The sequence below is a fragment of the Aythya ferina genome (assembly GCF_964211825.1).
Source record: "Aythya ferina genome assembly, chromosome: 1".
Lineage (NCBI taxonomy): Eukaryota > Metazoa > Chordata > Aves > Anseriformes > Anatidae > Aythya > Aythya ferina.
Window position 1 is genome coordinate 161545291 of NC_140296.1, and position 15949 is coordinate 161561239.

Below are 15949 nucleotides of genomic sequence, written 5' to 3' on the forward strand. Positions count from 1 at the left end.
TTCAGTGTATCAGTGCACAAGCTCATTCTGTAGTATATACAGATTGTCTAGCACATCCAGAAACAGATACAGTTCATAATTTTACATTTTTTCCATACAAAATAAATCCTTGTTCTCTTTTACCAGTCATCATAAGAACTTATCTAATAAACTATGCTGCATCAAAAAGCCTCTTCTGGCAAAGTCATCCGCATGCTCCAGACTGAAATGTCCTTTAACAACTATTTTTGCTCTGAAGTGTTATCAAACTGCAAACAGACTAATCTCTATTTACCTTGATTATTCCACACATGCTGCTACCAAGCTCTAGAGCACTTCATGCACTTTACTTAAGACATTATTCCTGCCCCAGTATCTTGCACCGAGTGAGTATTTGTATCACTTGCGGCAGCCTGGGCTTTAGTAGTGTCTACTGCTGCTCATTCATTCTCCTCACACAGCTTCCCAAAATCAGTATGTCCCTCATTTACCTATTCAGGTTTCTGTATGTAGAAACATTAGCAGAAGCCTGCACTGATATATTCTGGTGTGTAAAATATAAGAACTACACCTTTATACTGCTGATTTTAGAATCTATAGTTTAAATCAGTTAGCACTAAAAATGACTGGAAAAATGACTGCAAGTTACTATTTCCACAGCTGAGAAGAAAAATACACAGGAGCAAATCAATGTGGAGCCTGCAGGAAATCTCCAAATCATACATGAAAGACAGGTATTAGGAAAAGCATTTTTCATCCAAAGTTTTGAAGAATGTTTATATTATTCCTGTTTCAAAAGGCAAAGTATTTTTAGGTCATCTGCTATATAAAGACAAACACCTGGTATTCATTGACAGCCTTATTTACACATATGTAATGACAGTCTATAAACAGATTGAAAAGACAAAAATCATTACAATAAATTCCAAACAGCTATCACTTCAAATTACAGATGTTAGTCTCTTCTGCTTCATTTGTCAACTACATCAACACAAGGTAGGTCCAGTGTGACATTACTTTATGCCACTTTTGCACATGCAACAAATGGCTACAAAAACAGTAGGGAATTATGTTTATCTCCATTCAAAAAAAAGTGTTTTAAATGATGTGAAAGCTGTAGGTGTTAATTCCCTTGCTTGGATAATAACAGAAACTATACCTTTGGGAGAAGCTGGATTGCTTGGAGTATTCTCTGTCTGTGTCCAGAGTTAAGTATTCCTATTTCCAACAGATCCTGGTCTTCCATTACGTTGCTTCCCTAAAGAAGTGAGGGGAAAAAAAGGTAGAATTAAGATGAAAAAATAGAAGATTCCTTCAATAGCTTAAAACAAGCCCTTTTGTCATGTTTAAAAGAGAACACTTTGCATAACTTATGACATTTGACAAGATTAATAAATTACTGGTGACTGCACTCACTGTCATATTGACAAAATGTGGAGGAAGGTACTTGAACTTATGGACAATTGCTATACTGCCGGCAACCTGTCAGTGGAGAAACTGTAGGGTCCGCTCAAGCAAAATACCAGCTGTGAACAGCCTTTTAATTGGCTGGACCTTGGCTGAACCAAGGACATGACTATAGGTAAGTGCATTCAAAGTCTTCATTTTTTTTCATCCGACTCCCATCTCACCCAGTAATGTCTTATGTTCACTTTAATCTAGTCTGGAAAATACTTAACACATAGGAAGAACAGTAGAGTGGATGAGGATAGAATTCTTTAGTTACTTGCTAGTAAAATGATGAAGAAACCAAAGACGGGGAGTGGTATCAACAAACCCCATATGGCTCCCATCCCCTTGAATTTAACTGTACCAGTGCAGTCCTAACTTTACCTGTTACTGCTCTTATCTCCCTGCTTGTGGGCAGGTCAAAGAATTCCTAACATGCAAACAGCAGGAAAAGACCATCTGTTCAAACAATACACAAAATAGGAGTCCATAAAAATCGAGAAAAAAATCCTCTAGAATTCAAGCTTCTATTCTTAAGATCTGTTAGCAGTAGAAGATGACCTAGATCTACACATGTAATAGGGAAATATGACTCCTAAAAGATGATCCTGGAATTCATCCAAACAGTGAGCAGTACAGGCTGAAGATAAAGGAGTCTGATTCCGCCTAGGTGGAAAGTTTAGCATTTGAAGGATAAGGTACTTGGTTATTTGGCGGTGACTGCTGGGAATCAGCTGAGACACTAAAGTAGCTCAAAAAAGTGAATTGCAGCCAGGGACCAAATCAGGATGGTTCAAAGTAGGCTGGAAAACCTACATTCCGTTTTTAGACTACCTCATTTCAGACCACACACACACAATTTAAAAAAAAAGTCCATTTTCTATTACATTTGTGATCAAAACCCATAAAAATAGCCCAGTTGACCTCTCCAAACTTGTACCCCTGATGGAGTCTCATGAAGCTAACTTGCTATAAGTGAGAATTTTTATTTGCACTCATTTAAAATCACCATGAAATAGGCTTTATGTGAGCAAAGCCATGAAAAACTTCATCTCCACCCTTCCATTTAGCTTGCTGCTTCTGACTCAGTAGAGCTCTTAAGCAGCAGCAAAATCAAAAGCTGAGAGGCGCATAACAGGACATACTTAAATACTTCGCTGAATCAGGGCTTAATAATGGACATGAATTATTTCTGAATATCAAATCTCCTGTCCCAGAGCAACATGGCTTTCTTTCAAAAAGCACCGTGGAATAAGCAATACTTCACCCTGTTCAGCTGTTAAATCTTCACTCTTTTCAGATGGACTGATTAGTTTACAGATGTACTCTTGAGAACTCTCAAGTGCTACTCTGCAGAATATCCTGCAAAATCTAGGGGAGGTCTTTTTAAGGCAATCATGGAAACATTACAAAGCTATTACATTTAAAATTATATTTCACAGTACGGGGTATGATTTAAGACTACAAGTCTGCAAATCATATCCTAAAAGAATTTGTGTGCAGCATCAGAACTGGCGCAGGCAGAGCCCGGTTCTGAAGTGAGAAGCTGTGCAATCATGTCGTTATAAGTACATCATGTGGTATAAGAGTGCATGCAGCACAGGCTGTGCAAACAGCGACAGTGATGAGGTGGGGTTAATATCCCATTTATCTGCCTTGTAAACACATACAAAATGTCACTTCTCCTTTCTTGCTCTTTATGTTAATTAACCTATAGGGGGCTGTAAATTTAGGGGAAGAAATGGGGGAAAAAATGCATTTTGGGTTATTGCTGCTAGAAATAGCTAGCATAAAAGGCTTTAGGCAAACTGAGCCAACACATGATCCATTCCAAAAAAAAAAAAAAAAAAAAAAGACTACATATTTTCATTCATATTAATAAATGCAGCTATTTGTTTCAGCTATGGCTTTCAGTTTGTTGACTGTTTTTCAGATTTCACCCTTCATCATTGCAAGATGTTTATACACAATCAGGGTGTACTCGTCACTGAGCTACTATACACTGGTAATTGGTGTCAGCAACCTTGGCAGTTTAAAGTATTCTAAGTTTAAAACCCAGGTCAACAAATACTTAGGCACAAGATGCTGACTGTTTGTGCCAAGTTGATGCATGGCAGAGACAGCATTATTTTATTAATTCTTTACTACTGTTTGTTTGTTTTTCTTTATGTATTAGCTCAGATATATATATATATACATATTTTGCAGCTGGTGCTTTTTTTTTCTTTTTATTTTAAAGTATGTCAAGGTTACAAAATCAAATATTTAAAACTCAGAAAAGCCTGGAATTAATGTTGCCTCCTTGTCCCCACTCTGAGAAAGTAAGAACCCAGTCCGTTAATGTCTGCAAGCTTCAGAGCTTTTCCTGTGCATTTTCATCAGTGCCAATGGTAGCAGCCACTCATCTCTCCTGTAAAACAGACCTCCTTGTCTCCTGCCAAGGAGCTATGCCAGCTCTTCATCTCTCCACATGAGCAAACTGGGGAACTTGAGATAATAATTCTCTATTGCTTTAAATAATAATTCTCTATAGAGGAGTAAGCTGATAGTAGAAAGCTGCTGTCTACTCTGCAGACATGCCTTTGAAGAGAAAGAAACAGTGCCCTGTATTTCTATCTCCCTGGTGTCTGCTCCCATTCACCCCTTAATCGTGGTCCCTGATACTCTTTTTACCTGATTCCTCTTCTTGCTGTCCTCCAGCCTCCTTCCATAGCCTACATCAAGAGTGAGGAAAGCTTTCCGTTTTTTTTTTTTTTTTTTTTTTTTTCTGCAGCAGATCAGAGACAAGAGAAGAATTTGTCTCCCTTCTCTTAGCTTCTGTACACAAATTTATTATACGCTGGGCCAAACTTAACCTCAATTAACTTTATGGAGATGACATGGTAAATGTAATTAAAATGAATACGAATACAATAATGTCCTTTCACATTATTTCACCCTCAAAAATAGCTGAGCTATATTAGCTGAAACGTTCACCGAAAAGAGATTGTTCTAGTAGACACCTACAGAATTTCAGTCCAAAGATTTAATTGTGATATGCTTATATAAAAGAGAAAACAGGTTCTTGTAACAGAAAATATGGGACAGCAATCTCTACTGGGGTTATTATGTTCTTATTATGTAATAAAAACATAAGAGGCTTTGTGATACTACAGCTTTCCCAAGTCTATCGGAAAACTTAGCTGGAAGGAAACCTTACTTCTCAGAATTAAAGCAGAAAGAATATATAACAATTGCTTATACTAGGGCAGATTCAGATCTCATGCATGTCAGTTTACACTGTCGAAATTTCTGTCTTGCAAACGCATAAGTGATAGCATAAGAGATTATCCTTCCTGGGCTTTGTGGTTCTTCACTTCTCTCAGAAATATCATCTTTTTCCCTATAAATACATAAAGAAAGCTGATCTCCTGAGTAAAAAGGCAATAGTTTCACAGAACAGTTGGGCTCAAGAATGAAGGGAAAATGACTCTGCATGTGGGAGACTGGAGGCATATGAAAAACAATATAATTGAGAAAACTCAGAAACTCTGCCAAAATCGGAGATAGTTCCTATAAATAAGTTAAGAACAAAAGACATGATGGTATAGTATAAGATAAAGATTTCACTGGCATTTATTTGGGGTGTTCCACACAAAACCAGCTCCAGCACCCTCCACCTGAAGTTCATACAGTCTTTCCAAAAAATGCTGAGTTAGACTTTTATACTAGATTCCAAATGCATCTAAGAATGTACATATGTATACAGAATCTTTATAAAACAATTTAATTTGGAATATGTCAGACTTGTAGCAACAGAAGTACTACATCTATTAAAAACAGCCTAAATTTAATACTTTAAATATCTCAAAGAACCTCTAAAATCCAGTCAGTGCAAAAGATTCATAAACTTGTAGACTTCATTTACTATCAAAACAGGACAATTTTCAATATTGTATTTATATATTTTTTTTAAAGACCAATGCACATTCTACATCCTGTAGGAACAAAAACTCTTTAAGATTTGTCTCTAAAGATATTAAAATAAGTTGATTAGAAGAACATATTACAAAGGCAGGCATAAGTGCATGTTTCTCATTGCTACCCTTTTGTACCTATGTCTTTAATCTTCCTTCATATATTTTCTGTACTGGAAACCTACAAAAAAATCCAATGTCTGGTTCTGGCATCTAAATAAAGCAAAAATGGTAAAGAAACTTTAAAACAGATGCCAGATACCTCACTAGACTTATCAGAAAACTCAGCCATTGAAGCTGGAAGTAAAGGGATATTGGGAATTTGCATTTTGGTATTATTCTTGCACTTCACCTTGACTAATAGATTGACAATTTGATAAAGGTTAGAAAGAAGTTCGTTAGATATTCATTGCACTCAAAGTTCTGGAAAAAAAACACAACACAAACAACCAAACCAAACCAAACCAAACCAAAACAAAAAAGAAAAACACCACACAACTCAATGAGGAGATAAATACCTATAGAATAATAAAATGGTTTGGGTTGGAAGAGCCTTTAAAGACCATTTAATTCCAGCCCTCCATGCCATGGGCATGGACAACTTCTACTAGACCAGGTTGCTCAAAGCCCCATACAACTTTATTCTCTTTAACGAATAGATGATGTCTATATAAACATGTCCTGTAAGAGCTTCCCACCTTCCGTTCCATTCCCCAATGTACTTTTAACAAAACAGTTTTCTTTCATGCTTTCCAGTTAACTCTTCTGTGTGTGTCCCCTGCATGGTAATCCCTCACAGCCTTTGGAGGCTGAAATAACATCCTGTCTTAAACACAAGGATACTACTTGTGTGTGATTGTACCAGCAATCCTTATATGTGAGGCTACCAAGCTGTGCCTCTGAGCCTCATGTCCAGTAGTGTACGCTGCTGAAATTCTAAAATCGTCTATGCATCCTTTTGTGTAAACTGAGTAAAAACTAGCTGGAAGAAAGAGAGAAAGAACAAATTAATTGTGCGTTTGAGGCTATTTTTTTTCCTATATGAAAGAAAATATCCTTATGTAAGAAATGGAAGATTTGGAAGAGTTCTCTTTATAGACTGGCAGCACCAATTAGACCAGCTTTTCTATACTCATCTATGTCAGCTAGAAGAGGAAAAGCAGTGAATCTGGTACCTAAAGCTGTGTAAGAACTACTAATGAGATGGAATTGACTTGGTGTGCAGCCATTAGTGAGACCAAATTCAACTGCAGGTGCCAAGTGTCACTGGAGTTGATTTGCCCAACAGGATTGGTGTGGGTGAGGGAAGGATGAATCCTGTGCCGAGTGTAATGTTGACAGGGTAGCACTAATAGATGCCTCTCTGTTTTTCCTTGGGCAGAGATATACACTCTCCCTTTTCCTCTTGCAGCTACCCGTGTAGCAGCTGCACCTTCAACATATTATCAGTAGATACTCTGAAAAGCCAGTATCAGTAAGATGTAATACATAGCAATGGGTAAGATCATGGTGTCTGTGTGTCACAGACAAGGTTTAGTGTGCGAAGGACCTTGTCACTATTTCTTCCAATTTGTATTGCAACAAATCACTGGCTTCCTGAGAGTTGTCACTGCAGGAGCTCAACTGGGGATATTTGAGTTTGAACAGATCTTGCACTTGGGTTTGCAGGATTGCTGGAAATATGACTTGTCAGAGAGAGGAAAAAGGATACAAGGCTTATCTGGGGTGAGAGTACTCATGTTCCTGCCACGCAGGGAAAAGAGGTAGGAGCAGGACTGGGCAGATGGTATTGTTCTTCCATTATACATGCGTGGAGATAGAAAACTGACACCAATAGCACCAAAGAGCTCCTTTCTTTCTCTTCCTTTCCACACCAACAGGAAAGGAAGAGGCAAAGGGAGTACCCATCTGACACCAATGAGAAAGAGTCCAGTTGTAAAGCAAAGCTTTGACAGTCTTCATTCCAAATCACTTTGCTTCTCACCCACCTAATGCTAATATTCTTTCAAACTGCACCCCCCAAAGGAGGTGACATTTAAACTGTCCTCTGGCTGGGAACGAATTAGGGACATCTCACAAGATGGTTGGGCAAGATGATAAGGACACATTAAATAACCAGAATTTTTCATTGTCTCAATCATATGCCACAAGGTTTATACATTTTCATCACAACATAGCTTTTCCACAAGGTAGAAGAGGTTATTCCTTGGAGGCTTGCAAGAAATGACCAGAGAAATGCAGTTTTCAATAACGCAAACTGCTTTTTATTAGTGCAAAAATTTCAGGCAATGTGTCACACATTTCTTTTCCAAATGAGAACTGGCAAACGATCAGAATTTAGCAAGCTTCAGTATGAGTGAAAGGTTGCCTCTCACCAGTACTGCCACTGTTAACATGAAAACAAGATCTGTAAGAATGATTATTGAGTGAAATGTTTAACTTGTACTTTAAGGTCAGAAAGATTTATCAGATTCCTGGAGATACTGCAGAAATTGTTATTTCACCTGCAAGCCTGACAAGACCATGTTAGAAAAATCTCTTGCAGAAGCCTGAAATTCTGCCTTGGGGAAAAAAAAAAAAAAAAAAAAAAAAAAAAAAGATTGATTGTAAAATACATTAGGAAGAATGGACTGAGCACATTGCAAATCATTTTATAACATTCTTCTAACATTATATTGCCCTTAAACTACTGATACTGAAACTAATTCTCAATCCTCACCCTTCTCTATTATCAGTCTTTATATTTGTGACTTCCTTAGCAATTAAAAACCCCACAAAAATAAAGAGATTTGAAGATGGTTTTCCATGTGAATAACATTTCTTCAGAAAGTAATAATAAGCTACTATTGAAATGTTAATTAAAAAAAGGTCATTTTAGTCACAAACAAGAGCAATGGACAGCAATTCAAAGCAGTTAAGGCACGACTCCACCCAGGGAATTTGACCCCTAATCTGCAAACCTTGCAGGAAGATATAAGATGATGTAAGTGGGATTCATTTCAGAAGAAGCGGAGACCCAGCAGACCCTGAGTCCCACTCTACCTATGTTTTAAAGATCTCTCTGGTTCATATTCAGCTCTCCCTAAAATGAAGCTGAAGTAACCAGTACCATTGAAAGACCTCCAAATATTGATATTCAAAGGAACATATAGTCACAGCCCCTTCACACAACAGTAATAGTTAATTAAAGTATAGTGATAATTAAACAATACTGATAGCTGGGACAAGGATTCTTGTAGGAAGAATTTCTGCTATTTTTATCCCCTCTTCCTTGTAGCACTGATTCATTACAGCCAACACAATTGTCACATGCAAATTAGCTGCACAGATAAGGTGGCAATTGAAAAAATTACTTCTGATGTTGCACTTGGCCCACTTAATTATGAACGCTGTTGACCCAACTCTGTCTGCCTATTTAGTCATAACAATTCAATAAAATAATTATTAATACTTACCTAAATTACATCTTAATGTCTTGAATGTATATCGCAAAGATAATTTCACTTCATTTGAGTAATGAAAATTCTGAGGAGTCTATATTGTACCATTATTCAGATTACTTGAGATAAATGCTAGTTATTCTAGATGCTAAATTTCTCAAAGGACCCAATTTAAAATCAATATTACTGTGAACTAATTAACGGACTTCTAAATTCTTGGGAAAATACTTCTTTCTCCAGTGAATACATAAGTTTGGGGAGTGCAAGAAGGGGCAAACAGTATTTTCAGAAATGCTGAATACCTGCTCTACATGTAACATGGAATTCTATTCAACCTTGGCACTAATGCTGGTGTTTTTGTAATCAATGTAGAAACTCTGCTTACCCCCCAGAAAGTCTCACTGAGTAAATGTGTGTATTTCAAACCATGTTTCTGTCTGTCAGGTATTCTTTTGCTCACATTTTTATCAACCCTAGCCATGTTGAGCCACACAAATCAGCCCGAAGAGTACAAAACACAGTCAAAGACTTAGACTTTAAAATTCAGAGCAGAATCCATATCTTAAAAATAGCTTATTCACAGAGAAGGTCTGTGAAATAGCAGCAAGAAAAACATATGCTCAGAAAAATACTTAAGCCTTCAAACGATTATGCCCTAACGTTACAGTAGTGGTCTTGCAAGCCTTTGCTCAGCTCCTGCCTGCAGCTGAACTCCACTCACATAGTTTTTCATTTTTACCTCTGGGCTCCCTGGTTTTCTGTTCTGAGTAGATGGAGTAGCTTGGAAACTACATCCAACTTTGCATTTGTGTGAGTCTAGAAATGAGGCCCTGCTTCTCATAGGTACCATGGGAGCTTGATCTGATGGGAAGTCTTAGAGAATGCCTAGGGCAGAGCCACAAGAGCATGGCATGAACTGTAAGCTGTTCTTTCCTAAAATGTGACTGAAGAAGGAAGAATTACTTTATCTTTCTTTTTCTTTAGCACAGCGCTGTTATGAGCAGATTCACACAGAAGGGAGATCAGATTCATGTGTCTTTCTCAAACTCAAATTTTGGATTTCCTAAAAAGAGAACAAGCTATGCAATAACTGACAGGGAAGGGCATTCTTGGATTGAGGAGGAAGTGTTCTACAGTCCTGCTGAAACTAAATTACCATGAAATTCAGCCAGTAAAGCAGAAGGAACATTATCCTTTAGACCAGTGAGAGCTAGGTGAGGTAAATCAATCTTCCAGTGCTGTTGCTAGAAATGTTTCTAGTTTACACCCAATAACAGCTACATATAAAAAGCAGAGAGAAAGCTACAAATTCAGGACTATCTCTTGCAACTGAGTATTGTAATTTCTGAGCCACAGAGTCATTTGTACCTCTAGATAGTACTGTAATTTGAAAGAAATTGGTGAATCAGCTGTCCTCATCCAGAGGGACAACGTTGATGTCGAGATCTATGGAGCAAGATGGAAAATTCAGCCTCCAGATGGTTTCTAAACTAGAGCTTCAAAGGGAGGCAAAACTTTCCAACATAACTCTTGCCTTGGATTATCTTACTGGCTTCCTCTGCTTAGCACTGCAAATCTCTTTATTAAGCACCTTGCTCTTCCTATTAAGTTATGCGGGGTCTTGTATGCCAAACTCAGTTGCAAGGATCCTGCTCCCAGATGCAGGAACTGTAAAGTCATATGTGGCCACATCCACCATAGCTGCCGCTAGCTGCATTTGTAGTGTGATCTTGAGGAAGCCTCAGCTGGCTGTTTGGGGCCCACTCTCTGCACTGCAAAATGAAGCCACAGTCTAATTTTCACGTGACCAAACCCTTTTTCAGACATAGATCTTAGTAACTGGAGGCTGTTAGGTCAACTGAACTTGCTGTTTTAATATTTTATTACAAAATAGAATGAATTATGAAGCAGCTTCAAAGAACTACTGGAAAATTAATTGTGTTTTCTATGCATTGCTGATTGCTATGTTTAAATGAGTTTCATGTTCTGCCGTGCCTCTTGATCTGTTGTGGTGCAGCAAGAGTAAAAGGTAAGAAAGTTTATAAGCAAAGAAGGTTGCTATAAAACAAACTGGAATATACTAACTGTCTCTAACTGAAAATTAAAAGGGTGCAGGGAAAATACAGTCAGGCTTGCTGGCTAAATGCAACCATTATGCTGAGAAGCATTTTGATATATTCCTACAGATTGTTTGTTAAGGCAGACACAACACATAGCATGATTGAACAAGTTATTGTTTCCATTGCACACAGAAGAGATTTCTGTTACGTGTGGCTTTTCTTATACAAACCATTGTGATTTATTGCCACAGTATATGCAGAGATATTACTCTTCAGGTCCTTGAGGCCTAAGAGGTAAATGGAGATGGTCTCCATTTTCTTCATACTCTTTCTAAAAATATGAGAACATTTGATTAAGGGTTGACAATTTTCTTTTCTTCTTTTCCTTGTTCTTGTAATTCATTTCACATGGGAAGTGGGCTGTGTTTTTCTTATTCCTTCCAATTCAGCAGCTGGGTGGCTTGCTTCGCGGGCCCACTCTTGTCACCATGGCAACCAGCAGATTGCTGTAATGCGATCCCATGCGCTTGATGTCACTACATGGGGCTATTGTTCCCGGAGAACAATTTGGGAAATGCATTTCCATATTCTCGTAAAGAAAGATTAATTAGTGTTCTACCACATGGCCGTCCCGCGTGTCACGCGTGGACTGCAGCGTCCTGTCAGGAAGTGCTTCACACACAGCGACTCCACGAAGGGTTCATGCCACGAAGCCTGATCCCAGTGCCAAGCAGGCGCTGTTCCTCAGAAACGTGCTGGAGAGCCACAGCTTCAGCTCTTGAGAATCACTAGCATGACCGTGCTAGGTGAGATCAAAGGTCTACCTCATTGGTTTGGCATCTGCCAGTGGCCAAAACTGAATGCCCAGAAAAGCAAAGTATATAAATTGTCTTATATAATGATTTCATGCTGTTATCAATGTGTTGAGTTAAAGAGAAGTGCACCAGTATTTAGCTACATTAGAGACTGAATGCTGAATATATAGCAGGCAAAACACCTGATTTTACTAAACAGAAATCCAACATAGCTTTTGAGAGATACGTAAGGGTCAGTTGCTCTTTAGTGTTTGGGGGAAGCTGATTTACCATCCCTATTCCACCTTGCACCAAATCATTTTTGCACCACAAAGCTGGTTTCTTTTTGTGTGTCGTGGAGGTGGCAGAGGCTCTAGGACTACCCTGACTATAAATGAACTTTGGGATGATGTATTCCACAAGAACCAAAATAATAGCTATCCCTTCAGAAACGGTGTTAATAGGCCCAAAATTGTAGACTGCATGGAAGAAAGGATATTTCTTCATTCCTAAGGGGGTATTTCACTCTGTCCTGTACTGATTCCTAAAACACTTGAACATGGTATAATTGGGGAATGAGTCCAAAGAATAATGGAAAGCTGTTCTGTTTGCACTAAGTTTCTGTTTCCACTAAGTGGAAAACGACTGGGTAGCCACTGATAAAGAAAGCAGTGCACTCTGGAATGCTTCATGGAACACTGCATTTCTTAATATATATATATATATATTTGTCAATCCATAAGAACATATATATATATTAAATTACACAATAAAAATGTGGTATGATCTGGATATCACCAGTAATACAGTATCTGTCACCCAGAACCTATGACAAGCTGTGTAGCTATAGAGTGGATCCCATATACTATATTATCACAGGCATTAAAAGAGTTTGCCAACAATTTTGAAGTATAACATTATTGAAAATATTGTTATAAAATAATAATATAATAAAAAAATAATAACATATATAAATATATAATAATAATATATAATATATAATTATATAATAAGTACATGAATATATAAATAATAATATAAATAATAATATAAATAATGTTATTGAAAAATAACATTTATAAATCTGAAATGTAAAATAAACATCCAAATTCAATAAATAAACAAACAAATTTGAAATCGGTTTTCTGTCTGTGTGAGCCAGACCCTAAACTTGGTACTTTCTATTCCCTTTCTTCCTACATATATGCTTTTACATCCTGTGTAATTCATTCTCAATACACATATTGTATTCAGATGTTGTTCAAATACTGTGACCTTTCTTTCTGTTCACATTCTCCTCTTTATTTACACATTTTTCACTCTTTTGCAAATATTCTTGTATTGTGTATCTCAGATACAACACAAAAGCAGTAACTAATGCAACTACTCTAGTTCCATTTTCTACCCATAGCTGTGTAGTTAAGAGCTACAAATACTTAGGAAATTACTCATGACATTATTATACCAACCCATTAGTAACTATTTAAAGACAGATATAATCTTTTATTACCAGTGAATGTAAGAAATAAAATTCATGTATTTCAAGAAGTCTGTTCTCGGAGACTGAATGATGTAACTAGTCTCCAGCCAAAGCAACTACTGGCTGCAAAACTTAAAGTCACAGGTTGGTTTTACATATTTACATATTTTATGCACAGTTCTAGCATCTTGATATAGTCTTTTCAACTCTTCAACCTGCCTTGAAAATATCATTTGATTTCAAGAACCTTATATAAAAGGTAAACATATACTGTTATTTAACTGAGGGAGTGATTATTCTTCCCATAAACCTGTTGTATTTTCTTAAAACTCTGCGTTAATGTGTTCAAAATGAAAGAAAGAACAGTTTGATATATCCTTAGGATAGAATTACCCATATGCAGACTGACGCAGTCCCAAAACACTGCAGAAGAACTCTGCAATGTCATTACAGCTGATTTTCCAAGTACACATGGAGGGACACCTATTGCAAGAGACCTGTAATCTGACACTCTAGTACTTCATTTCCCTCAGTCATAAGAAAACTTTAATGCAATTCATTCCATCTTGTGTGGCACCCACTGTGATAAGCCTTTCCACCAATCCATTTCCTACACAAGGATACTGCATTTGACAATCAGCATTTATGGAGTTTTTTGGGTCCTCCATTCTATCCAAATTCAAGTAGCATATTTACTGATGCTTTGCAGATTTTCTTGTAAACAAGCTTTTTCTAATTTAACTTTTCTTTGTAATAAAAAAAAAAAGTGTTCCTAATGGTCATGATGAACACTTAGGAGTCTCACTGCTCCTTTCTGCCTCAAATAGCAGGTCCAAAACAGGCCATTAAACCAACAAATTAGATAATCAAAATGTATGCTCTTGACTGAGCAAGGCAAAACAGTGAGAGACCATGTAACTTCACTTGATATAATTTCTGTACTTCAGTACGCATTCTTAAAAGAGAAGGTTACTGCAATGAATAAAACAGACAAAATAAGAACTGCTGATCTCCACTACACATTAGAGGACTGTTGCAAAGTCACAAAGCTACAAACTACCAGAATTAAGACTATTCACCACTGGCTTACCACCCCTCACCACAGGATACATATTCTATATGGTACACATACAGTATAATTGTATTTCTGAATAAACCATGAATTCAATGCAGGAGGACGGATGGTACTTACGAAACAAGATAGCTGATATTTCTTTTTTTAGCCTTTATCATTCTCTGTGTGGGTCCATGTCTTATATATAGTTTTCCATTGAAAGCTTCACCAGTAAGAATGACTCACTTTCTTCTGACTTTTTTTTAGACATTCATTGAAATAATAATAGACAGCTCCAAACAGCAATTAATATATTTTATAATACTCCTGCAAGGTGGCTTTTTATGCCCATTATACAGATAAAGAAGTGGAATAGGACTAATTAGGGCCTGAATTTGAAAAAAATGAATTCTATTAGTTATCACTACCTAAGTGTAGGGATTGTTTTCTTCCAGTCCAATGAGTACTTAGTACCTATCTACATATATATTCAAAGGAGAACTAAAGTCAAATTTAGTTCTAGGTGTGAGCACTCACACTTTTGCAAATCTGAATTTTGCTGCTTCTTTTGTACGTGTGTATCAAAGCATTTTCGACACAAGTTTTGTCAGGAGAGGTTGTCTCAATTTGTAGCTAACTGTCCGAGTAAATCAGAAGACTGAGTTGCCTTAGAAAATGGAAAAATCTGAATAATATGGTATTGCAAAGCATTCTGGATAGCATGTCCAGCTTTCTTCAAAGAGTCAGCTGAAGTCCAACCAAGCAAACTAGCTTTCACTCAGCATCAGCTCTATTAGGCCACAGCTATCTCTCAGAGTGACAAGAATGTCTCTGTGACAACCATTCAGTTTAATGTCCTTCTGCTTCTGTTCAGGACTTTCTAAAATTTGTCAGTAAAAAGTCAGTAAAAAGACTTAGAGTCAGATTTCCTCTCTTTCACTCTTCATTTTCTTTTCTCTCCTCTCTTCATTTTCTTTTCTCTCCTCTCTTCATTTTCTTTTCATCTTCTCTTCTCTTCATCTTCTCTTCATCTTCTCTTCTCTCTTTCTCTCTTTTCTCCTCTCTCCCCACTCCTTTCCTTTCTTCCTTCTTTCCTTCCTTCTTGGATTTGGAGACAAAAAAGACACACAGTAATTTCTACTGAGTAAAGAGGAAATGGGGGAAAAGAAGAGATGGGGAGCACAAGAAGAGTCCATCCTGAAGGAATAGCATGGCAGGGAGAGAGCTCACAAACACATGTATTTTTTGGAAGTAAGATACAGATCTGACTATCTTGGAAATAAATTGGAAGAATGGTACCCAGGTATCTACAGGAGAGACAAGAAGAGTGCTGAGATAGTTTCTGCCATGAGTTTGGCTTACAGACGCAATAAAATGTGTGAATTCAAGATTAGAGTAATTATAAATTACGTAGTTAGCTCATGCACAGAAAATGTTCCTGATTCATTTTGTTTGGGGCATAAAAATATTAATATGTATTAAATACTCATTTTATTTTCATGCAATAATTTTAGCATGAGTCCAATTGTTGTCTCTGAATTTATTAAGAACTTAACTGACAGTACGCAGTGAGATTCCTCAGGTGATCTGGTTAACTCTGGTACCCTCCTAAGAAACTATGCTTTCTAACTACAGATACTTAGAAACCTTTACTGTCTAAGGACAGACAGAAGCAACTGATGACAAAATAGCTCTTAATATACAGATATTTCTATGCCAGGATCCTCTCTTGATTTC

At 37.1% G+C, this 15949-nt stretch overlaps 1 protein-coding gene across 6 annotated transcripts in view; it reads right to left on the reverse strand.

The window, feature by feature from the left end:
• ANKS1B (ankyrin repeat and sterile alpha motif domain containing 1B) overlaps window positions 1-15949 on the reverse strand; it is a 435613-nt gene that overhangs the window by 173719 nt on the left and 245945 nt on the right. For all 6 annotated transcript variants that reach the window (XM_084506033.1, XM_084506034.1, XM_084506032.1 and 3 more), the window contains one exon: window positions 1139-1237. In XM_084506033.1, coding sequence (XP_084362159.1) covers window positions 1139-1237 — 99 coding nt within the window. The remainder of the gene's footprint in view (window positions 1-1138; window positions 1238-15949) is intronic.